Here is a 25,952-nt window from a genome sequence, read left to right as displayed (position 1 = left end):
TGATCACATTCCAGAGGTTTTCAGTGGGGTTCAGGTCTGGAGATTGGGCAGGCCATGACAGGGTCTTGATCCAGTGGTCCTCTATCCACACCTTGATTGCCCTGGCTGTGTGGCATGGAGCATTGTCCTGCTGGAAAAACCAATCCTCAGAGTTGGGGAACATTGCCAGAGCAGAAGGAAGCAAGTTTTCTTCCAGGATAACCTTGTACGTGGCTTGATTCATGCGTTCTTCACAAAGACGAATCTGCCCGATTCCAGAGCTGTATATATGATGAGGAAAAAGAGGGTGGGGGTGCGGGGGGTTACAAAGCTATTTCAAAGGCTCTGGGACTCCAAAGAACCACAGTGAAAGCCATTATCTTCAAATGGAGAAAACTTGGCACAGTAGAGAATCTTCCCAGAAGTGGCCGACCTTCCAAAATTCCACCAAAGAGCACAGCAACAACATATCCAGGAAGTCACAAAAAAGCCAAGGACGACATTGAAGGAACTGCAGGTCTCTCTCGCATCAATAAAGATCACTGTTCATGACTCCGCTATCAGAAAGACACTGGCCAAAAATGGCATCCATGGAAGAGTGGCAAGGCAAATATCACTGCTAACCCAGAAGAACATTAAGGCTTATCTGAATTTTGCCAAAACACACCTTGATGATCCTCAGACCTTTTGGGAGAATGTTCTGAGTCGAAAGTGGAACTGTTTGGAAGACAGGGGTCCCGTTACATCTGGTGCAAATCAAGACAATGATTCAAAGCATAGGTATATGTCCACCTCTGAATGGCTCAAAAGAAGCAAAATAAAAGTTTTGGAGTGGCCTAGTCAAAGTCCTGATTTGAACCTGATTGAGATGCTGTGGCAGGACCTTACACATCCTTACACAAACAGCTATTAAGTTTAAAGGGGCAGTTAGTTTTTCACATGGGTGATATACACCAATCAGCCACAACATTAAAACCACCTGCCTAATATTGTGTAGGTCCCTCTCGTGCCACCAAAATAGTGCCAACTCGCATCTCAGAATAGCATTCTGAGATGCTTTTCTTCTCACCAGAATTGTTCAGAGTGGTTATTTGAGTTCCCATAGACTTTGTCAGTTCGAACCAGTCTGGCCATTCTTTGTTGACCTCTCTCATCAACAAGGCATTTACGTCCACAGAACTCACCCTGACTGGATGCACCATTCTGAGTAAATTCTAGAGACTGTTGTGTGTGAAAATCCCAGGAGATCAGCAGTTAATGAAATACTCAAACCAGCCCGTCTGGCACCAACAATCATCAATGCGATTATCTAATCAGCCATCGTGTGTCAGCAGTGCAGTGCATGAAATCATGCAAATATGGGTCAGGAGCTTCAGTTAATGTTCACATCAACCATCAGAATGGGGAAAAAAATTTGATCTTAGTGATTTGGACCGTGGCGTGATTATTGGTGCCAGATGGGCTGGTTTGAGTATTTATCTAACTGCTGATTAATGCAGGGTTAATGCTGTGGTGTTCCATCTAAAGTCCACTATCATCTCCACTGTTTTAAGCATGTTCAGCTCTAGGTTGTTTTGACTGCGCCAGATGTTCAACCTCCCTTTCTGTATGTAGACTCATCGTCCTCTTGGATGAGGCCGATGACTGTAGTGTCATCTGCGAACTTCAGGATCTTAACAGAGGGGTCCTTGGCAGTGCAGACATTTGTGTAGAGGGAGAAGAGAAGTGGGGAGAGCACACATCACTGGGGGGCACTAGTGCTGATTGTACATGTGCTGGAGTTGAATTTCCCCATTCTCACTAAATGCTGCCTTTCTGTCAGAAAGGGTCTGTAGTCAATAAGTCCTTTGATCTTGGGTTTCTTTGGGATGGGGATGATTGTGGAGCGTTTGAAGCAGCAAGGAACTTCACACTGTTCCAGTGATCTGTTGAAGATCTGTGTGATGATGGGGGCCAGCTGGTCAGCACAGGATTTTAGACAAGTGGGTGAAACACCATCTGGGCCCTGTGGTTTTCTTGTCTTCTGTTTCCGGAAGGCCTGGCACACATCATCTTCACAGATCTTAAGTGCATGTTGAGTAGCAGGAGAGGGGAGGAGGGTGGTGGCAGGAGGTATAAATGTTTGTGTGCTGTGAAGGTGGAAATGTGTATGGGGTTTGTGACTGGGCTTTTCAAATCTACAGTAAAACACATTCAGGTTGCTAGCCAGTTGTTGATTCTCTACAGTGCTGGGGGATGGTGTCTTGTTGTTGGTAAAGACTTTTAGGCCTCTCCACACTGATGCAGGGTCGTTAGCTGAAAACTCCTCTGACTAAAATGTCCAACAGAACATCCAAATAATCAAAAACCAGTAAAAGATTGTCTGGCATGTGTTGCCAAATATATTCAGCAGCTTGTCTCTGGTAAAATTGGTTGGAAAAAATTACTAAACACAGGACAAACAAACAAGAAGAACAAAAGAACTGGAGAGCTCCGTACCAAGGCGCCATCTTAGATGTAGTCATAGAGATGAGATACAACGACCAGAGATGTCTATCTGAGCAATGTATAGACCAGTGATTTAAAAAGTAACGCAGACGTAATGCAAGAATGTGCCATGTGTGAAGGCTCCTTTAGAGTGTGCTCTCATATTTGACCTCTGACCCTCTGTTCTTTATATTTCAGGGAGAGCCCTGGGTCAACCTTTGAGGTGTACATGGAAGTGGTGCATTCTGGGACGGCTGGCTCTGGTGAGTCCTCTCATTTTCACAGTAGGCTAATGTGTCTGTAATACAATGCAAATACTTATAATAATACTCATGCTGCCCACCCACGCACACTTCCTTAAACGGTAATCCACTGCTGCATACCTGACATCCATTTAAAGTGGAAATATTTTTTTTTCTCAGTATTTAGTTGGGAAGGAGCAGGTTGTAGGATCAGACAATGTAGCTGTAAGTTTCTTGTTGTTGTCACATAGGGAACATATGTGATGAGTTTATAAGTGGGCATTAGCCTGAAGTGATTTCAGCTGTAATCCTTGTGATGAGTGGATCTTCAAGACTAAAAATCATCTAAGTGAACTAATGTGTGAATCCTGCATCATTTCCTGGTTTGTCTGATATAATATGACTTGCACTAGAAGAATGTAGCCAAAGGCTGAGTGATTCAGGGTGCTGGGAGTGTGTGTGTGTATGTGAGTTCAAGCAATAAAATGAACATACCTGAGCTACTGAGTGCAGTTTAAACTAGTCAGATCCTTGTACAGGTCCTAATCTGTTTTCACCTAGTCTCAGTCTCAGACAGACCACCCACGGACATCCTGATGCATATTACAGACAAAAATTTAAGCTTTCTTAAAACCACAAGATGCAATCTGATTGACTGGATTATACACAATTTTCAGGTGTCAGGGTGCAAAGACTTTCATCAGTTTCCCAGGAAACAAAGTCATGTTTATGAGGTACCAGGCTACTACGATGAGTGCTTCAAGGGTTTTGTTTGGGATATTTATTAGCAAGTCAACAAGATCTTTCCTCCGTGGATCACATGTTGATGTTAGGCAGAATGTTAGCCTCAGTCATAATTAATTTTCATTGCAGGACTTTTGTTCTATGAACATGCACAACACGGACAGCTTTTACTGTTGAGGACCATTTCTGTGTGTATATCAGCATCTCCCACTGAACGTGTTAAGATGCACTCTTTCAGTGAACATCGACAGGAGAGAATAGGGTGGCGGACGGCCCATGAAAGCCCGTGCGTTAAAGGAATAATTACATATTCCCATAATAACCCATAAATGAAAAGTCTCCCACATTCCATCCCAGTTGTGTATGACTTTCATTCTTCTGCAGAACACCAGCAAAGATTTTTAGAAGAATATCTCAGCTCTGTAGGTCCATACAATTCAAGTGAATGGTGGCCAGAACTTTGAAGCTCCAAAAAGCACATAAAAGCAGCATAAAAGTAATCCATACGACTCCATTGGTTTAATCCAAGTCTTCAGAAGCGATAGGATAGGTGTGGGTGAGAAACAGATCAATATTTAAGTCCTTTTTTTTAATTTATTTTTTTTACTATAAATCTCCACCTTTGACCAGCCTTGACCAGTAGGTGGCAATATGCACAAAGAATGCAAATAAAAAAAATTTAAAAAAATAAATAAAGAAGAAGAATGAGATTTATAGTAAAAAATTACATAAATATTTATCTGTTTCTGATCTGTTATGTGTCCTGAAGGTGAGTAAACTTTTTAATTTTAAATTTTGGTTGAACTATTCCTTTAATGTGCCCCTGCTAGTATTTTGGACTAGCTGTATGAAAATACACTGCTGAGACGACGACTCACTCAATCCAGGCACTAGGCAACTGTTGCCTAGTGACGGTATGGTTTGATGAGGGCAGCAGAAGCAAAGCATCTTAGGTTTGATCTCCTGAGACGAGTCCCCCTGTGACATATGCACACACCCATTCTGTCACATATCCCACTGAAATCAGAGGAAACCCTTTCAGACCCGACCGGGTTTCATATGCACAGACTGTTGCGTCAGTATACGTAATCTGAACCCTCAGTATGGTTTGTCCGTTGGGTGATGCTGCCAGAGATTTGGTTTTATCTGTCTGTGTGCTTGACTGTTGAATCTTAATAATATGATTTTTGCATTATTTTAAGGACCAGAGGTGCGAAGGAGTTTCCCTGATACATACACTGACCAGGTTTGTATTTCATTATTTGCTCTCTCACTCTCTGGCTCTCTTGGGATGTTGGGCTGGAGATCTTATAATTGTTGTTCATCTGAGTGATAATGCAGTGAGCACCTGTTCTGACAGATGGAGTTAAACCTCTAGAGAGTGTGTTTGATTCTTTGTGAAGCATCAAGCTTTAAATTTAAAACCTAAATTGCTCAAGAGATTTTAACTTACAAAGACAAGAATTTTAAAGACATTTTATTTTTTTACTGTTTGATTGTGTGTGTGTGTGTGTGTATCAGGAGCAGATGTGCATTGCTGTTAACTACACACACCTGTTCTTTACAGTCTCACACACTCAGCACATGCACAGATGCAGCTTTACTCCCCTCTCACCCTGATTGTATGGCCCATTGGTCCCAGAGGACGATCTGGGTGTCGTTACCCAGCGGCGAATCTCTGTAATCTGGGCCGCCTCCCCTCATGCTATTGTTCCAGAGTTAATTCCCACATCCTGACACAGATCAGGGGAGAAAAACACACACAGGCTCACCTGTACTCCCCCCTGTGACTGTAGTCCATATGGAGGGGCACCAGAGCGACAGTTACACGTAACACACAGAGTAGATGTAGCCTCATCTGTACATGGTGGTCTTTTGTGTACATTAAGTCAATAACTGTCTGTCAAGGTATGAATTCTACCTCTGTCAATTTGTTTTCAGGAAACAGTACAGACTATCCCAAAGTTTTGTTTCCCCTTCAGTGTGGACAGGTAAGAGAGAAACACATTGGCTTTGTTTTAAACTCTAGGTTTTTGCTCCATATCAAAGTTTAGAATGTTATTCACTACGGTTCTTTACTCTGTTTAGTTATTGAGGAATGCCATGTTTACACCCTCCCCTGCAGAGCCCACCACACAATATCACTGTACTGCAACACCATCCGGTGTGCTTTACTGACTCTAACCCTGTCTTGTCTTTCAGTATGGCAGTGGCTCAGGTGGGGCAGAACTTCACGTTTGTTCTAACGGATATCGAGAGCAAACAGCGCTTTGGTTTCTGTAGGCTCTCATCGGGAGCTCACAGCTGCCACTGTATCCTCAGGTAAAATACTGTGTGTCCAACATTTATTAGCTCTGAGAAACTACAGGTTGAAAGTATCCCAGGTTAAAACCTTTTTTTTTTTTTTTAAACGTTTTACAATTTAAGGCCCAAACATACTCTACGTAAGTTACGTGAACGCAGACGCATCTTGCTACGCAAGCTCGATTTTAAGCATTGTTGCATTGTGAAATGTGTCAGAGCGCAATTCATAACCTAATGCAAGTACACACTGTGTTCTCAGCATTGCCGCAGTGGGCACTACAGCAGATTTTATTTTTTCAAAAAACTGTCATGGCGGAGCAGCAATTTGAGGAGAGTCTTGCCGAACAAGTTAGATTATACAAACATATTTTTCAGTCGTCTTTTTAGCAAATACAAAAGCACACTCCTCAACTGTCAACATGTTGACTCCACCACATCCGGTGTCGTGGCAGCTAAAAAACTCTTTCGCCCCCTTGTGTTCCAAGGTTTGTAACTGCCAGAGCAACGCTAGACCGCACGTAATCTATGTACAATGGGACCACGCATTGGCCATGCTTTGGCAAAGCGCTTGCATCTCCGTTTGTGTCTCAGATTAAGCTTTTGTGTTCTGCCTTTCTAATCTGTCTTTGTTCAGCTATCTGCCCTGGTTTGAGGTCTTTTACAAGTTGCTGAATATCCTGGCAGACTACACAACCAAAGGACAGGTCAGGAGTGGACATATGACAGCAAAACACACATGTGCACACATATACACAAGTGATATATCATCCAATACAGTGAAACATGCATGCTCAGGACTTGCTGTTTTAAATTACGTGTGCGTGTGTTATGTGTGTAATGTATGTTTTTGCATGTGTGTTACAGGACAGTCAGTGGAGAGAGTTATTAGAGTCTCTACATGGGTTGAACATACCTGATCCTGGAGTGCCTGTGCATTTGAGTGTGGTAATAGAATACATTCAACCTCACATACAGTGCATGACATTTATGGCAAGCAAAACATTCATATTAACAAGAGGCCGACCGATAGTGGATTTTGCTGATACCGATAACTAAGGTGTTTGAAAAGGCAGAAAACCAATTAATCGGCTGATTATTTTATTTTTTATTTTTTTTTATTTATTTTTTTAAGGGATAGTTCACCCCAAAATTAAAATTGTCTCATCATTTACTCACCCTCATGATAGCTCAGGTGTATATAACTTTCTTTCTTCACCAGAACACATTTGAAAAAAATTAGAAAAATACCGTAGCTCAGTAGGTCCTTAAAATAGAAGTGGATGGTGATCCGACTTTTGAAGCTCCAAAAAGAACTGATAGTCAGTATAAACGTCATCCATACGACACAAGCTGTTAAATTAATGTCTTCTAAAGCGACACAATCGCTTTTGGTGCAAAAAAGTACTTTTTTAACTCTAAATCAACACTTTAGGTCAGCAGCGGAAGGCGCATATGACATAGTCACGTTGGCACGCGAAACACGCAAGAACTGAGGCATGTGCGACACACATGGAAGAGCAGTGCTGTTTACAATTAGAATCAGAATGTGCTTTATTGCCAAGTATGCTACACATACAAGGAATTTGTATGTGTATATATATATATATATATATATATATATATATAATACACGTATGTACAAATGCAAGTGAGGAACGCTGTACAGAAACTTGGTGTCTGTATTTATCTGTTTCTTTATTCACTATAGTGCGTTTGTGTGCTAAACATCGATGTCTCAACCGAGAGGAGACTGCGAGATTACGTCCATAACATAGCAACGCAAATACGTAACACGAGAGACCGCGTAAACTCCACCCTCTTGTGAAGCTTACTGGAAGCGTTGGATTATTGTTAAAAAGTACTTAAATATTGGTATTTTTTCGCACCAAAAGTGATCGTAGAAGACTTTAACCGCTGAGATATTTTTCTATTTTTCTTCAAAAGTCATACACACCTGAGATATCATGATAGTGTGCAAATAATGAGAGAATTTTCATTTTGGGGGAACTAACCATTTAAAATCAGTTTATAAAATGTAAAAAAAAAAAATCTTAGTCTTTCCTTACTATGATGAGCACAGACATAGTCTAAAAAAATAATAATACAAAAAATCCCAATAATAACCAGAACAAAATATGCTTTGTTGCATAAAGCAGGACTTTTAACTTTGCACAAGCCAGAAATACACTTACTTGTTTCTGGACTCTTATTTTGAAATATATTTCACTAAATGAGGTTTTGTTTAATTATTCATAAGATATGAAGTAATAAACACAATGAGCTAATGAGACATGTTTCTATATTGTCACATTTTCTTTGCTTGCCCTTGCGTAATTTTAGAACATTTGATTTAGCCAATCAAATAAAAAAATATCAGTTGAATTGAGGATAAAAAGTATATATGAATATTGTCAATGATAAAAGATTTAGATACAGCAAATCCCCACGAAGTCATTGTTTTTATTTCACCTCTAGGGTCCGCAGTAAGACTGTACAACCATGGCGTTGTAACTGTAGAATCATAATAATAAAAAACGAACTATCGGCAACTATTGACAAATATTTTGCTGATAACGAAAGTTCCAATAAGCAACTATCGGCACCGATTAATCGGTAAAGCTGATTTATCGGTCTACTTCTAATAATAAAATCAGTGTGTAGTATACGTTTTTTTGCAGCCAAAAACATATTTGACTCTCTCTTTCTCTGTGTTTCTAGCATTTGTTTTTCACAGTGCCTGATCCAAGAGATTTACCCAGTATACCTGAAAATGTAGGTGTAACCTTTTTATCTTTGACCCTGTTAGTTAAAGTGAACCATTCCAAATTCCAAATCTACAAATTCCCAACCACATGAAAAAGTAGTAACATTTGGATGTTAATATGGTTTATAACAGTTTAATGCAGTTTGTAATACACAGGATATAGTTGGCTTCATACATATTAAACTTTGACAATCATGCTGATCCCTTGAACACTCTGACTGGTGATTATTGTGTTATTTTGCAGAGAAATCTGACAGAGTATTTTGTAGCAGTGGACGTGAATAACATGCTCCATGTTTATGCGAGCATGCTGTACGAAAGACGAGTCCTCATCAGTTGCAGCAAGCTCAGCACTGTGAGCAGCACCTCTCTCCCTGTCTCTCTCCCTCCTCTGTCTACTCCTTCCTTTGGGAGATTCTTTATCCCTTCTGTCTGATCATATTTAAGAAGTAGATTCCATTATCTTAGATCCACCTTGAGAAAAGAAAACATTTAGTGTTGAATTCATTTAATGAGCACAGTCACACATACTGAATGCAATTACACAGGCTGTTCTCACCTTGTATCTATTGTAATTCTCTATCCACAATCCTAGCTGAAAGTAAATGGATAAACATACATCAGTTCTGTCTGAATTTATTTATACATGTTTAGTTGTTAATCTTCATGTAGTTGTTTTGCTCATTTCTCTCTCTCTCTCAAGTTAACTGCATGCGTTCATGGAGCGGCGGCTATGTTGTATCCCATGTACTGGCAGCATGTTTACATTCCAGTGCTGCCACAGCACTTAATAGACTACTGCTGGTAAGTACGCACACTGCACATGGTAATTATGATATACACATAGCACCTGATTGAATTGATTGACTCCTGTAATGGCTATACCCATTGTGTAACATGTTTCTCTCTTTGTCAGTGCTCCAATGCCGTACCTCATCGGAGTGCATACCAGTCTTATGGAGGTGACAGATGCTTTCTATGACCTTTCTTACATATACATTTCTGTGCTACATGTTAATATTTCAATCACAGTGTTCCTGTACGATGGAGTAATTGGTTGTAGTTTTAGCTCAGAGTTACAGTTTGTTTTCAGCATACCTGGTTTTTGTGTGTGTTTTGCTATAACAGAAGGTGCGAGGTATGGCTTTAGATGATGTGGTACTTCTCAATGTGGACACCAACACTCTTGAAACGCCGTTTGATGACCTGCAAAGCCTTCCCAATGATGTAGTGAGTACACAGACACGTTATGAGTAACATATGAGCAATGCTCAGATCTCCACAAAGACTTCATTTAGTTAAAAAATATATTTTGATCTCGTTCTTAAGAAACACATCACCTAAGTAAGTGATGTCAGGTACACAGTCAAGTAAGTGGTGTTTTGTTTGCCGCAGGTTTCGTCTTTAAAGAACCGTTTACGGAAAGTTTCCTCGACAACAGGGGACGGGGTGGCCAGAGCGTTTCTGAAAGCACAGGCGGCTCTGTTTGGCAGTTATAGGGATGCGCTACACATTGAACCGGTGAGAGAGAAATAGTTGAAGGTATTGGTATGCTTGTTGGTCTGAGTGATTTTCAAGCTGTATCTTAAAGGTTTTTTTAATGTTGGCTCTGAGCTTTTTTGTGAGGTATTCCAGCTGTGAGTTAGCACCCTCTAGTGGAGTATAGCACTCCATGCGTCACTCTAAATATGTAAGTGTATGTATACAGTACATATTAAACTATATGTTTGTTATCTCCTTTGTGTCTATATGTTCAGGAGGAGCCAATCACCTTCAGTGAGGAAGCCTTTATCACACACAGATCCAGCACAATGAGACAGTTTCTACAGAACGCCATCCAACTACAGTTCTTTAAACAGGTATAATACGCACATATGGATGTAGTACAGATCTGAATGCTAAGCATATTCTTCTATTAGTTGATGTTAATGGGCAATTCATCCTTTAAAAGATAAAGCGTATTTCAAGTAAGTGAATATCTAATTTTTTTTGTAAGAGAAATGACAATGCACATGATAGCTTTGTGGCCTGCAAACAGATCACTGTTTTTGAGTATGTTCGGATTCACAAACAAGTCATTCTTTTGAGTCCTTTTTGATGATTTGGTCAAACCCATTTGCAAAGCATTTTGACTGTAAATGAACAGCCCAAATAAGCCCATTCTGTAACCTGACTCATTCTTGATCGGAAGGGAATGAATCTTGTTTGTAGTTTATAGATGGACGTCTGGAGTTGTTGAATGCTGGTGAAGGGTTCAGTGATCAGTTTGAGGAGGAGATCAATATGGGAGAATATGCAGGTGAAAAAGATGCACACACAGTATTACTACACTTTAAGTGAAAGCTTTATGATTTTGTCTGTATGTTTAATGTAAAACTCATCAATTCATTGTTTTTTTTTTTTTTTTTTTACATTTTGTTGTTTCTTTAACATTTGTGTTTCAGGAAGTGATAAGACATATCAGTGGCTATTCACAGTGAAGGTGAATTTTTTGATTGATCTTTTTTGTGTGTGTTCAAAAAAATGATCTTTGCTATGCCAACGTAAAGAAACAAATAAATCAACTTATCAATGCGACAAGCCACAGGCTTGCACAGCATGTCATGTTTCAAGTACTTTTTCTGTGCTCATTGAAAGCAAAATACTGCCATACGGAACATACAATGTTTAAAGAATTTGAATGAGGATTTTGGACAAAATACATTTCTCTTTGCGTCTGTCAAAATGTCTTGACACAATGTTGTTGATGGTCACGACTGGTTAAGTCAAAATCTCTGATTATTATTGAGAAGATGTGATTATCACACAGTGTTACAGTGGCCTCGGAATACACACTCATCTCTAGCACTGGCACTACATACTGTACTGTTTGCTTGTTCTTTATAGGGAAATAATGTTCCTGATTCCTTTTTTGCATGAATTTGTATATGTTTCTATTTGGTAACACTTTCTGTGAAGGCCATATTTATAATTCATTGTAAAGACAAATAATTTTGAGCTTCTCATAAATAATTGTAACTACAGTTATAATACATTACAATACTGACATATTCATAGTTAAATGCATTATAGCATGACCAACATGTTTTTTTTTTGTACAGAAGTTATAATGTATTATATGTACAGTATTACATATATTAGGTATGCTTTAAGTAAAGTGACAAAAGCAATGTCTTATAAACATCCACAAGATATTTTAAGTGGTTATAAGACATTACAACATGTCAAGCTTGTAAAATGAAAGTTATATACAAATGCACAGAAAACAAAGGAACACACATTTAATGTAAATTTGAGACATTAAGAAAAGCACTTATTCAAGAAAAAATATGCATTTTGATTCCAATGGTAGCCAAATCTTTGTCACTATGTATACAAAACACCCCCCAAAATCAAACTGATTCTATACTGGCCTTCATTCAATTAACTCTAATATTTGTGCATATATTTTAAATATTGAAATATTTTATTTTATGTTTTATTATATATATTCAAAAGGATTATTACCTGTGTTCCAGTTAAAGTCGCCCTGAAGTGCCTTGATGAGCGTGTTTGGAGTTACTGTTTTGACGTATTTTCTAACGACTCGGTCCATTTTTAAAAAAAGCCAATAGGTTTTAGTTTGTAGACACACACTGACACACACTCCTTTCCATCATGCTGATCAAGCTAGAGCACTCTTACAGGGGAAACTTGAGAAGTAATCTCAATAGCGGCCAGCTTTTCCAAATATTTGAAAACCGAACCTAATTGAATCTAACTGTGACAACATTATTACATAACCTGCCCACAAACGCACACAGTAAATCGCGGTCTTTGTTTACGACGAGGCGGGAGCCGCTGTGCAATACAGATGAATGAAAAACAAAGGAATAAAAAATAATATATCCATGTTATAAATCACAGTACACCAAGCATAATAATTAGAGAACACTAACTAGAACTGTACATTCCAGGAAACCTCCGGCTGCACAAAAAAAAAAAAAAAAAAAAAAAAAAATATATATATATATATATATATATATATATATATATATATATATATATATATATATATATATATATAAACTCCAGCCACTTGTCCTCGCATCTAGCTCCAGTGTTGGCACATCCTGTTCAGAAACGATCACCCCTATAAATGATTTCCTTTGAAGACAATTACCCTCCACTCTGAGACCTTCTGAGAGATGAAAGGTGATAACCGACAGTCAGAATTCACTTTAAGCGATTCTTATTGGAAAATCTGTTCAGAATGACCCTATTTCATGGATTTTGCTCCCTTCAAAATGCCTTGCGAAAGCTTGATCAGCACCAGTTAGAACACAGCCAGACGTTGTAAGGGTAGGGTACGTTTTCATTCAAAAAATAATTTGGTTAGACAGAAAGTTTGATGAAAGTCTGAAGTGTAGAATGAGTCATAAAAATGTTTGATTCGTATTGGTAGAAGAGAGAGACTGCAGATTTTAAATGCTTGTATCTTATGAAAACAAATGTTGTCAATGTTTAGAAGTACACTAGCAAATAGATGACCTTAGAGTTAATAGATATAGATGAACAGCAGCAAAACGTTTTTGATTTCACAGGATCTTTAAATTACACCCTGTTGGTGGTAATTAAACTATGCTTTTGCATGACAGCACTTGTTGGAAATCTAATATATATATATTTGTACTAATATACTGTATATATATATATATATGAGATTCATAGAAAGTGTTACCCTTTATTTTTTTCAATGCAGCTAACTCGAGTTAACATCTAACACAACTTTTCTCTTACAGAAAGGAAGCGGGGCTATCTTAAACACGGTCAAGACAAAGGCAAATCCTGCAATGAAGATTGTTTACAAATTTGTATGTATATTCCTGTGTAAACGCTTGTTATTTATTAAAGCTTTAATCAATATATCATTCAGATTCTGCTGCGTAGATGTTCTTGATGGTACCATGAGCAATAGTTCTGTGTTTCCTCAACAGGCTAAAGACCATGCCAAGATGGGCATCAAAGAAGTGAAAAGTCGACTTAAACAAAAGGTGCCCAACACCCACAAAATGGCAATTCTTTTTCTTTTTTTTTTTTCTTTCTTTTTTTTTTGGCAATAAATTCACATGGAGTTCTGTTCACATTTTTGAACTTGCAGGAGCTTGCTGAGAATGGCTATTCAGAAGAGCCTGGCTCCGCCCATTTTCCCTCCACGCACAGCAGGGACTCCCTCACCTGGGACCAGAGACGGCCAATCACTGTCCACTTTGGACAGGTGGGTGTGGGAGTTTATAACTGTTGAGGTCATTGTCACATGCAGTGTACTGTATTCTTATGTACACTCACATTCTTATGAAAGTTTCTGCTAAGAACATACAGTAAATATAATGTAAATGTAGTTTATGCGTTGCTTTAGGATGTGTGTTCAATTGTGTGTTGACATGGAGCTGTGAATTAGGGTTCATTCCATCGAGTGTGTGTTGGAGTGTCAAGGGATTTTTATAAAGTGTGAAAATGAGAGAGTGTCCCATCAAACCATTATTTTACAGACAGTGTATGTGTGTATGTGTGTATGTGTGTCTGTGTTTGGAGCAGACTGAGCGAGAGCCCCCCCCACGGCCCCCTCAGCCACAACGTCCCCCTCCCCTCCATCCCTCAAAACTGCAGCGCAACACACGACCAGTGAGTACAGTGCATCACTCTCACCCTCTGACCTTTGACCTTCCACCCTGAACTCTCTGACCTGGCCGCTGCACTGCAGTGTGTATGTATTCATGGGTTCTGACAGCATGCAGTCACACTGAACGTGTGTGTGTGTGTGTGTGGATCTAACTTAAATTTTTACTCTACAGAGAAACGCTCGTTCACACGCATGAATGTGCGTGTTTGTGTGCACTTACCTTCCTACTGTAAAAGCTTTTTCTTCTGATTTGAAGTTCTTCTGGGTCTAAAGAACTAGTTGAGGAGTGAAAAACAAAGAAAGAGAAACTGCGCTCAACATAGTGCTATAAACATATAGTTTGTATAATTCAAAATTGTCATTACACACTGAAATCATGCATGCTGTTTTTTTTAAAGCTTCTGTTATTGCCTATTTTCACTCTTCAAGTCAGCTGTGGTTCCAAATAACTAGTAAACCTCTAAACCTGCTAACTTGTAGTGTGGAAGGTTTAAAGCTTAAAGTTTGTTTGTTTATACTGACGCCATACAGGACCACACAGAAACCATGAGCTGAATCAATACGGAAACCTCAGGGGTTTTAGGATGGTTTAAAGGATGTATAGCTGTGTCCTAAATGATGCACTATACACTGCGCACATACAATATACACTATACACTTAGCCATGTAGTGTATGAATTTTCAAACTGTAGTATCATCCCAAATGGAACAAGTCAAGTCATTTTTATTTGTATAGTGCTTTTCACAACACACATCGTTTCAAAGCAGCTTTACAGAAAATCATGCTTTAACAGAAAATGAAACTGTAATATCTATAAAGTCTTAGAGTGATCATTGTGTAAAAATTAAATAATAATTGTATTTAGATCCCCTGTGAGCAAGCTGAAGGCGACTGTGGCAAGGAACACGTATTCTTTTTTACTACATGGAAGCATTCACCGTTTAAGAGCTGACGGAAGTGACGTTTCAAACACATATGATGTGTTGCTGCTAGCTTTAGCGCATTAGCCAACTGCAGTTCAACACTTGTATCTCAAACAACGTACATATTCACACAGTGTGCGGTGATGGTAAATCATTCAACTTACATTTGTACGGTGTCGTCTTCACTGAAGTTTGGCTCGTTGCTTCATTCTTCATTATTTACAATTGTTTTTTCAGACTAGCAACGTAGCCAGGTAACTCCGCCCCTTCCCCTATGGACTGAAAACCGCAAGTGCTGATCGATGAAGTGTCCAACAATAAAAAAGTTTATCATCTGGGTACTTGTAGTGCACTTCTTTTTGTTGCATGTTCAGTGTAAACATACTACTTGCACTACTTACACTACAAACTGACGTACAATAGTGCAGAACTTTGAGGTTTGGGACAGCTATTTTAACACATGCTAACAGGTTTGTGCTAAGACCACTGTATAGCTCTTATTTGATAATGCATTCTTGTTTACAGTCTACAGGTCATTGACTCTGACCTCTGCTACTTAAGAGGAGCAGTTTACCTCTGAATTAACAATGACTACAGTGACCTTTACAGGGATTTAACAAACCCAAAACTCTTAAAAGTTTAAGACCTTAGAATGTATTTTTGTGTGTCTCCAGGCCCGACCTCCTCGACCTCTTGTGGCGAAGAGACCACGCAGTAATATTGCCATTGAGGGAAGCCCTGAACAGTAAGACTTAAAGATTCAACCTCTCTCACACATGCTCTTGTATACACACAAATGCAATCGCAATATCATTATAACACACCATAGGCATTGATCTTTGCTTTTCTCTATCAATCCAATTTGAGATGGACCAATATTGTTTATTTTTTATGACTTTTAAGACGTTTTACTGTATGTTTAAGCGTAATATTTGATTTGCAGGGTCGATTATTTATAGTTTTGTTTTGGGTGGTATTGTTTAGAGTCCCATCAAATGTTGGCATTTATCGGTAGTCTCGATATTAAAGAACCAAATATTTAGAAATTAGAAGAAAATATTAATATCAATAAGAAATATATCAGTCAAACTGATTATCTGCCTATATCTAAATCAATAACAAATCAGCACAGTAATGTTGTAGTGTTGATTGTGTGATTGCATGTTTCACTTACTCTTTTCTTCTCTTCTTCTCCTCTGTGTTCTCTTTCTCAAACTGGGATGTGGTCTTTTTTGTTATGTGTGTCTGTGTGTGTGGGTACACCTGGTACTTGGCTCTGTGTCTATGTGAATTTGTGTTTGTTGTGCTATTTATGTTGTTGCTTTGCATTTGTGTATCCGTATGCCGGTGTGTTGATACTGTAGTTACATGCGTCCAACCCGTCACTATACAGTGTTTCTGTGCGAGGACTCTTCGGGTGATGAGCTGTCTCAAGACGACGACTCCATCGCTGCTTTTCCTGAACACTTCCTGCTCTCTGCTCCTTTCGAATGGTCTCTGTTCGCTGATTTGCCTCTAACGTCCATTAGTGTTAAAAAGAGTATATGATGGCCATTTTACAGTGGCCCCAAAAAGTATTTGGACACTTAAGCCTCACTTAATGTATGAATGTCATTGTATAAGATGACAAAATATCTAACAAAATGTCAGTCTAAAGAAAGACAGAACAAGCAAACATTTCTAGGAATATAATCTCACAAAAAATTTCTTTTAGGATTTAAATGACAAAACAATAGGACAAAAAGAAAAAGACATTTAACACTTTCTCAGTCAAATTCAGTGGAATGTGTCTGTAGTCCTGTATCAGCTATCAGTGGGGTAACCCAGGGTTCATTACTCGGCCCCCTTCTGTTCTGAATAAACATATTTGTCCTGTACAACATTAGTAAGATTAGATCAAGATCAGACCCTTTCTCTCTGAGCGTGTTGCACAACTCCTTGTCCATGCTGTTGTCATCTCTAGACTGGACTACTGCAATGTATTTCTAGTTGGTCTTCCTGTATGCAAAATTAAACCTCTTCAAATGATGCAGAATGTGGCAGCACTTTCTCTCCCTGGTGAATTGCTTTTGTTTTTGCAATCCTCATTTGTAAGTCAAAGTTTAATTAAAGCATCTGCTAAATGGATAAATGTAAATGTGGTTAATGTAATGAAGTACACTTGTGGTTACTGTTCTAAAACACCTGTGTGAACTTGAGGTAAACTACATAGATCATTACAAATAAAATTGGGGCCAGTTGGTTAAAAGTAATAGCAAAAACAGCTCAGAAAAGTAAAGTTAGTTCTGAGACATGGTCTAGCATCATTTGTAAGCAGATATCACCTGGTTTGATATTTTGTTATCTAATGTACTGATATTTAGACATTTTTAAGCAGCTTTTTGGGGTTACTGTATGCCATGCAATTTTTTCATGCCACAGCCTTCTGGATTTGTCTTTAGTACTGGCTTAATTTTTTTTGCATGTCTAGATTTTATTCTTAAACTTATGTCTTTGCAATTATGTTAATCATAGCTGCCCATTTCAACAGCTCCTCATCTAACATGAAAATTATACTGTGTGTCTGTACTTGTTTGTGCATATGTTGTGCTTGTTTGTGTGTATTTGTGGTGTGGATGTTGTGTGCTCATGCATATGTGTTTTTTTGGCGTATGTGTACATGTGATTTAGGCCCCAGCCATACAGGTCTCTTAAAGAGGCTGAACTTGTGGAAGAAGGTGAAGAGGTTGGGGAGCGCTTCCAGGGTAACACGGCTCCGTCCAGCCCTGTGCTAGACAAATTCTCTGACCTAAGCCTGTTGGAGGATGGTTTCTGTAGTCAGAAGGGAGAGCCGGAGAGTACAGACACCACAAATACAGCAAACTTCTCTCACAGCACACACACATCACTCGGTTCGGCACGGAGTTTGGAGGAGCTTCGAACAGACCCACAACATGCCATTTTCAACTACCAGGTTAGACAACCCTACTAAAGTAAGGATGTGGTTGCAGTATGTATATGATCATAATGATGACACAAGATTTTGTGAGTAATAACTTCATTTATATTGCGGAAAATCTCCTAAATGTTTGTTCTGTATATGTACGACCATAACATGACCATGGCATAAGCTTATCAACATCTTGGCATTTCACAGCTGTAAACAAGTAACGTGGATGCCAGCAGTTTGACACGTTTGGTTTTTAGCTATTTTTGACTAAAGTATTTAGCAACCAAAGTCATGTTCATGTCCAATAATTTTTAATAAACCACCATAGACAGGTGCTGTGGTTTTTTGATTTACTCTGTAAACTGCTGCTTTTAAACTACATGTCCTCTATGGACCGTGATGCATGGGTTAATGCCAAAATATACTTTGGTTTTCTGCGTGCAGGTACATCTGCCACACAGTGCACCCAATGCAGATTTCATCAGCACAGTAGGAGGGAACTGTGTGCAACCTCGTTTTTAGTTTTTTTTTAACAAGTGGACAGCCTGCGTTTTTGCGATTGGCACATGCACTGGCTATTGACTGTGCTAAAAGCGGATCACGAAGCATTCGTAGTGCGCATACATCGAGTGCGTCAGTATCATGTCCGGCTCGCTATAAAAAGAATTTACTTCAAAATCCTGAGCACGAGACAGAACAGTACACAGAAAAACTAAGTATACCTAGTCTTTGTGCCTAGACCACTGGTTTCAGAGTGAACCACAACTAGGTTTCAGAGAGAGTATAAAAAATTGCAAATGAGTGAAAAAATATACTGCAGCTCCATTTCTGATTCACTCACACAAATTACACAATGTGAATTTAACAAAAATTCTGTTGTCATTTCCTGAATTTTTAAGGAGTGAATTTGGTTGTTGAATGTGGTTGCCTTTCAATAATTGAATTGTGTGTAAACAGAATGGGATTAAGCTCTCAGAAAAAAGTGGCAACTGTATCTAGCTGCACTGTGCACTCAAGGTTTGGGTATACTTTGTTTTTTCTGCTTTCCTTTCAGTCCTGAACCCAGTTGAGCAGTCTTTCAAAGTACAATCTTTTGAACGCAAGCCCAGATGAACACGTTCAACGCATACACACTATCACTGCTTTGTGATACTCAGTACAGTAAATTTGCATTGCGCGCACTGTGCGTAACAAATACCAGCACGCAGAAAGGAACTTAAAAACCTAAGGATACTTTGGCCTTAAGCTTCTATGTGTCTAAACACCTGTTCTGGTTGTATGTTCTCCAGCAGATGGATCTTGGTTCTGCCGAGTTCACACGGACTCTGCCCGGTCTTAAAACCACCAATCCATACAGCAAGCTATGGACCCAAAGGGAGGATCCTTTCACGCTGATTGGCCGCGAGTCCCCGTCCTGGGAGAGACCTCTCTCTGTGCCACCCCTTGAAACCCCAGAGCTTTGTCCATCTAGCAGAGAGAGCTCAATTCCCACAGAGAAGGTGGACGGGGCCTGTATCACAATTCCTCGCCCTCAGGGTCGGAAAACACCCGAACCGGGTGCGGTGTTGGCACCGGCTGTGACCCTGCTGCGTGCCAGTGAAAATGAGGGAGTGACCGCCGGTGGGCAAGAGTTCCGACAGGCACTGAACATGTCTCCACACTCACAAGTGCAGTCACAGGCGAACTTACTGAAGCCTAGCGAGCAAAACGAGGGTCAGGGACTCGATTTGCTCAGCTTGTTGGACCCTCTGTGCGGAGCAACCGAAAATGAGACCACCCCACCCACATCTAACACATCTAAACCTCCCTTACCTCCTCGTCCCCACCCCTCAACCTTGCCCTCATTTCCACCTCAAGTGTCACTCAACCCCTTCAACCAACTACCCCAATACCCACCTCAAAGGCACTATAGTCCCATTGTCCCAAGCAATCCTTTTGTCCCAGCCTACATGCCTCCCCAGGGTCCCACCTTTTTCTCCACCCCTCCCCGCCCCTTTTCAGTATTTGGTCAGTCATCTGCCATGGGTGTGGCCCCAACGGGAGGATCGTGGCCAATGGGACATGTCCCTCCGTCCTCCAGTAGTAGTGGCTCTCTTTCAAGCCTCTTAGAATCGCCTGCGCCACCTACTCCCGCCCAACCTGCGCAAGTCCCCATAGACACATCCCATGATCCATTCAGTGACCTTCTTACCATAGCAACTACACCAACAGTTATGGCCACGCCCCCCAAAAAGAAGGTGGAGGACTTGCGGAGGAGATGGGAGACTTTTGACTAGTCTCGCCTATGTTTTTCCTCAACTGCTGCTACCAACCAGTAAAGGACTGCAAATGGGCAACAAATTTAGTGCCAGTGGGTATTTAAGATTGCACCCCCTAGTGGCCTGAAAGTACTGTCGGACGTTTCTTCCCAGAGTGTTGTGCTTTTCTCACGCCTAGCTTACACTCTTGTTGGCCTAATGCACACTGTTGCTAACAATGCATTTCCCATCACAACTGAATGAACCATGTTGCACCAGTAGCACCAAGTTTAACCCTGAAAATCCCATAGTTAACAGAATTACACTGTATTTTAATGTACAGATAAGGAACAGACTTTAGATACAGTACTACAGACACAGTACAATATTGGCCCACATCCGAGAGACCATTGCAATTAGACTGACATTGTCGCTGTAATGGCATTAACTGCCAATCCACTTAACAATCAGTACTGATTTAATTAGAAGCTTTGATTGTTTTTAGCCCTACACACATTTATTCAGATAATCCTACTCTAGCTTTCAGTCTTGTGCAGACTTGTGGTTTAATGCTAAAATTAAGACTATAAAGATTGTTAAATTGTCATTACATAACATACTTGGCTACAAATATTGCTTTTCCCTGCTTAATAGATGGCATACTGGACATTGCACACTACTTGTTGAGCATACTACATTCTGCACTGCAAAGTACACATTGCGTACTACAAAGTCTGACTGTAGTACCTGTTGCGTACTTAATAGTTTGTACTACATTACATACCGCATACTACAGTACATTTTACAGTATATACTACTTGTTGCATACAGCATAGTGTGTGATGTATGCTATGTTTGGAATAGTGTGCTACCATACTACTTTTATTATTTCTTTAGTATATTGATAAGGCAGAAATGGTAGTAGTATGGCAGTATGCTAATCTGAATTTAGCAAGAGCGAACATGTCAGAGTTGAAAGAAAGTTTTAGGTTCAATAAAAGTTAAGCTCAATCAGCAGGATTTTTGGCATAATTTTGATTTCCACAAAAATATTGGAATCATCTCTTGTTTAAAAAATTTTGTTACACTCTTACAATGGCAATTACAATAGAAGTGAATGGGGCCAGTCCATAAACATTAAAATACACATTGTTTCAAAAGTATTGCCTCAAGACGTAAATGTTATCCATGTTAACATGATTTGAGTGTGATAAAATTGCTTGCTAACCTTTATCTGATTAAAGTTATGTCGAATATTACAACTTCGTTGTCATAACGATGTAACACCTGTAAACCCGATAATCTGGTAAATGCAGCATATCCCTGATTGTATCACCCTAAATTCATGTTAACACATATAATGTTCATGTCTTGTGGCTATACTTTTGAAATAGTGAGTACTGTAATGTATTGTAACGTTTATGGACTGGCTCCAATGCCTTCCATTGAAAGCACCTTACTGCAACTGCTATTTATGCCTTTAAAAAGAAAAAAGATAAAGTTATTTTTTTTGTGTTAATCAACATTATGCCACAAATGCTGTCGATTGTGCTTAACTTATATTGAACCTGGAACATTCCTTTAACAGCCCTTTTGAATGCAACACTGCCCCCTAGTGGTCTGGATGCACATTTTAGTAGTCAAAAATACCACACACATTTGATGCATCTTATCAATGTGATGCATAAGCACTTGACTAAATGAAATCATTACAAAATGTGTCATCAAGTTAGATAAACTAGAGTGCATTTGTTTTGTGTTTTTTTTTTTACATTTTTTTTTTTATATATATATAAACATTTGGTGAAAGCCCACATTGGTACAGGCTTTACCTCTGGTTCTGCTTACCTGTGTGTCGGCCTAAACGTATTAAAGTGGTTCTTCATGATCAGGGTTCTGTTGCTTTGATTAGATGTTAAAGTTGTTAGTCTCCTTTTATTCTGAGCATCACATTAGAGACTTATAGCTTTCATAAAGCGACTAATCATCCTCCATTCTTCTTAGAACTATCCAATCAATCATCCAGTCAATGATCTGCTACTGCCATGCACACTGCGTTATGAGTATTTATTCTAAAAGAGCTGTTTTTGCGCTTTTAAAACATGTATGTGGCTAAACAGCATGTTAAAATTTATCCTTACACTAGCAGCTGGTTTTCTTGTCAAAGACTGTGCCTGTTTCTTTTTTTAGTTCAGCACTAGACACAATCTGTATCAGAAGACCTTGTTTCATGCCATGTTTTTCTATACTTTTGTCTGAGACTTTCAATTAGAAGAACACTGTTTGTGTGAATCTTGACATGGAGGAAAAAAACAAAATGAACTGTGTACAACCAAATGCTCAAACCCAAAAGAAACTCATTGGTTTTGTCCATGTCAGGGAACATCAGGGATTGAATTGGTGTCTCTTCTTCTCTGGTTTTATCAGTGTATTTAAAGATATGAAATAATGTTATTTGTGTTATTAAAGTGTTCTTCAACATATGCATCTACCCTGTAGAGCTGTTATAGACATTCACATTATGTTCCATTAGTTTATCCATTTATTTCTCATGTCAGATTTGGCCTTAAATAAGAGTTTGCATGTGTGAGTATGACAGCTGAGAGCTGTTTGTGGTGAAATTTTTTTTTTTTCTTTCTCTGCATTTCTGTTCTTTCAGTGTTTTGATTTCAAGACACTTTGGTTAATGTTTGTATTTCATGTCTTAAAATGTTTTAAGAAAATTTCTACATTTAACATGGGTTGCCAAGTTTGTACAGCAAACACTGCAACACAGTTTTTGATAAATCACACTGAAATTTCAAAACGAGCTCAGTGGAAATGGAAGCTAATACAGATTGGTGAAGTATGTGACTTTATGTAGTTTTGAGGTTATGTAGAATACACTGAGTGGTACTGCACTGGATTGCCATGAGCTTACTTGTAACACAAAACATGCAGTTATTTACATCAAATTACTCTTACAGCACTCCTTCCGAAGGATGCTGATAGAGTTTGGCCGTAATTTAAAATTCTTTAAGAAATGCATTCAAGCAAAGCTTATCTTAAACTAGTTATCATAAACTAGTCCGAAACAAAGTTTGAATTCTGACATCCATTGTTTTTAGTAAGCAATGTGTGTACTGCTGCTGGGCAGCAGCACTTGCGGCTTCTGTTTGATAGTCTAACTGACCATAGAAATGATGGCAGAGATAATGGAATGTCAAATATTGTCATTTCTGGCTGTGAGCAGTGAACTTATGTTGGAGCCAAATAGGAATTATTTTAATTAAAGGATTGTGCAGTCCTTTATGGCTGCTAGGATCCGTATAGTTTGCATAATATAATTTAGTTTACAATGCCTTAAATGGAAGGAAACTACAGGAAACATCAGAATGCTCCACCTCCCTTGAAGCAGTGAAATTTGAATTTAATGGACATATTCAGTGTAAATTATATGGTTAAAACTAAACAAAAGGCAATCTTGCTTTTTTTCATCGTCAGTATTTTGCTAAGTATTCCAATTATGCTTACAAATGTTTTAATGCATGCATCAGTTTCAGTATTTTCTTTTCTTTTGAAGGATAACCCAAACCTAAACTTAGCTTGGAATGAGACAGTGGAGAGTGAAGGCTGTGATGACTCAAATTGAATTATCAAAACATGAATACATTTCTGATGTGTATCATATCTATTTCTCTTGGAGTGTTTCCTAATGTGAACTCATTCTGTTTTTAAATCATCCTGCACTTTTTTTTTTTTATTATATGGATGTTATGGTTTTGTGTATGTCATAATTAAAGAGAACATTATATTCCTGTGAAAGTAGTGCGCTTGAAATTTGTTTTGTTGCGTTATCATTATTAACATAATTTTAGCTGAAGTAGATTTGAAATTTTTCCACATAAAATGTCCATTACCCCTTATTAAAACATTTATTTTAATGAGAAAACGAAGCCTTCAACATCACACAAAAATATTTATTACAATTTTTTAAACAGACAAATTCAAAAATATACACTGGAGGACAAAAGTTTGGAATAATGTAAAGATTTTGCTCTTATGGAAATAAATTGGTACTTTTATTCACCAAAGTGGCATTCAACTGATCACAATGTATAGTCAGGACATTAATAACGTGAAAAATTACTATTACAATTTGAAAAACAAATAAAAAAAATGTTCAGAACTTCTTAAATTACTTCAAAGAGTTCTCATCAAAAATCCTCCACGTGCAGCAATGACATCTTTGCAGATCCTTGGGAATCTAGCTGTCAGTTTGTCCAGATACTCAGGTGACATTTCACCCCACACTTCCTGTAGCACTTGCCATAGATGTGACTGTCTTGTTGGGCACTTCTCATGCACCTTACAGTCTAGCTGATCCCACAAAAGCTCAATGGGGTTAAGATCCATAACACTCTTTTCCAATTATCTGTTGTCCAATGTCTGTTTCTTTGCCCACTAACTTTTTGTTTTTGTTTTTCTGTTTCAAAAGTGGCTTTTTCTTTGCAATTCTTCCCATAAGGCCTGCACCCCTGAGTCTTCTCTTTACTGTTGTACATGAAACTGGTGTTGAGCGGGTAGAATTCAATGAAGCTGTCAGCTGAGGACATGTGAGCTGTCTATTTCTCAAACTAGAGACTCCGATGTACTTATCCTCTTGTTTAGTTGTACATCTGGCCTTCCACATCTCTTTCTGTCCTTGTTAGAGCCAGTTGTCCTTTGTCTTTGAAGACTGTAGTGTACACCTTTGTATGAAATCTTCATTGTTTTTGCAATTTCAAGCATCGTATAGCCTTCATTCCTCATAACAATGATTGACTGATGAGTTTCTAGAAAAAGCTGTTTCTTTTTTGCCATTTTTAAACTAATATTGACCTTAAGACATGCCAGTCTATTGCATACTATGGCAACACAAAAACAAACACAAAGACAATGTTAAGCTTCATTTAACGAACCAAATAACTTTCAACTGTTTTTGATATAATGGCAAGTGATTTTCTAGTATCAAATTAGCAATTTAGCATGATTACTCAAGGATAAGGTGTTGGAGTGATGTCTGCTGGAAAAGGGGTCTGTCTAGATTTGATCAAAAATGACTTTTTTCAAATAGTGATGGTGCTGTTTTTTTTTACATCAGTAATGTCCTGACTATACATTGTCATCAGTTGAATGCCACTTTGGTGAATTAAAGTACCAATTTCCTTCTGAAACCTGTACATTATTTCAAACGTTTGGCTGCCAGTGTATAGTGTATGTTGGAGTAGTTTTCACACTGTTTTATTTGATGGATTGCAGGTACATCAAATTCCTATGTTTAAAAGTAAAATTTAGTGACCTTTTTAAAGAAGAAAGACTGACCGCAACAAGATATGCAGAAAACACATACACACACGGTTGAGTTGCGGTTTACAACATCCATATATACAACTTTTTTTTTTAAACATTCATCCATCTTTTCATTTTCATAACCAGGGATTCCTAGGGTTGCCAAGTGTCCTGTATCCATAGCTGGGATGTCACATATTTTGGCTTAAATGACAACGTCCAATATTAAAACAGCAAAACACTTTTTGTTCTTGGTAAAAATGTGGTTTTATGAAAAACGTATGTTTCACTGCCTGCCGTTCACAATTGTGTATGTGTGTGTGTGCAGAGGTGCACAGCTGTATGCTCGTGTGTTTAAACAGGAATGTTTTTTTTTTATTTTTATTTTTTT

The 25,952-nt window shown here is 38.7% G+C and overlaps 1 protein-coding gene across 6 annotated transcripts in view; it reads left to right on the top strand.

Annotated features, from left to right (window-relative positions):
• LOC127430767 (DENN domain-containing protein 1A-like) overlaps positions 1-24,044 on the top strand; it is a 25,009-nt gene extending 965 nt beyond the window's left edge. The window contains exons 2-24 of one of the 6 annotated variants that reach the window (XM_051680811.1): positions 2,644-2,708; positions 4,640-4,677; positions 5,373-5,422; positions 5,634-5,753; positions 6,370-6,439; positions 6,600-6,680; positions 8,454-8,507; positions 8,744-8,854; positions 9,203-9,303; positions 9,416-9,461; positions 9,628-9,729; positions 9,895-10,020; positions 10,257-10,358; positions 10,711-10,798; positions 10,944-10,981; positions 13,281-13,352; positions 13,476-13,532; positions 13,640-13,756; positions 14,077-14,163; positions 15,760-15,830; positions 16,450-16,578; positions 17,756-18,038; positions 19,304-24,044. In XM_051680811.1, the coding sequence (XP_051536771.1) occupies positions 2,644-2,708; positions 4,640-4,677; positions 5,373-5,422; positions 5,634-5,753; positions 6,370-6,439; positions 6,600-6,680; positions 8,454-8,507; positions 8,744-8,854; positions 9,203-9,303; positions 9,416-9,461; positions 9,628-9,729; positions 9,895-10,020; positions 10,257-10,358; positions 10,711-10,798; positions 10,944-10,981; positions 13,281-13,352; positions 13,476-13,532; positions 13,640-13,756; positions 14,077-14,163; positions 15,760-15,830; positions 16,450-16,578; positions 17,756-18,038; positions 19,304-20,290 (2,995 nt within the window). In that variant the 3' untranslated portion in view covers positions 20,291-24,044. Of the gene's footprint in view, positions 1-2,643; positions 2,709-4,633; positions 4,678-5,372; positions 5,423-5,633; positions 5,754-6,369; positions 6,440-6,599; positions 6,681-8,453; positions 8,508-8,743; positions 8,855-9,202; positions 9,304-9,415; positions 9,462-9,627; positions 9,730-9,894; positions 10,021-10,256; positions 10,359-10,710; positions 10,799-10,943; positions 10,982-13,280; positions 13,353-13,475; positions 13,533-13,639; positions 13,757-14,076; positions 14,164-15,759; positions 15,831-16,449; positions 16,579-17,755; positions 18,039-19,303 lie in introns of all 6 variants that reach the window. The other 5 variants (XM_051680810.1, XM_051680809.1, XM_051680812.1 and 2 more) reach the window with 5 other exon arrangements.
• Positions 24,045-25,952: the final 1,908 nt, after the last annotated feature.

The sequence above is a fragment of the Myxocyprinus asiaticus genome, chromosome 40, assembly GCF_019703515.2.
Source record: "Myxocyprinus asiaticus isolate MX2 ecotype Aquarium Trade chromosome 40, UBuf_Myxa_2, whole genome shotgun sequence".
Classification (NCBI taxonomy): domain Eukaryota; kingdom Metazoa; phylum Chordata; class Actinopteri; order Cypriniformes; family Catostomidae; genus Myxocyprinus; species Myxocyprinus asiaticus.
Note: the sequence above shows the minus strand (reverse complement) of the source record. Positions and strands in the feature narration are given on the sequence as shown.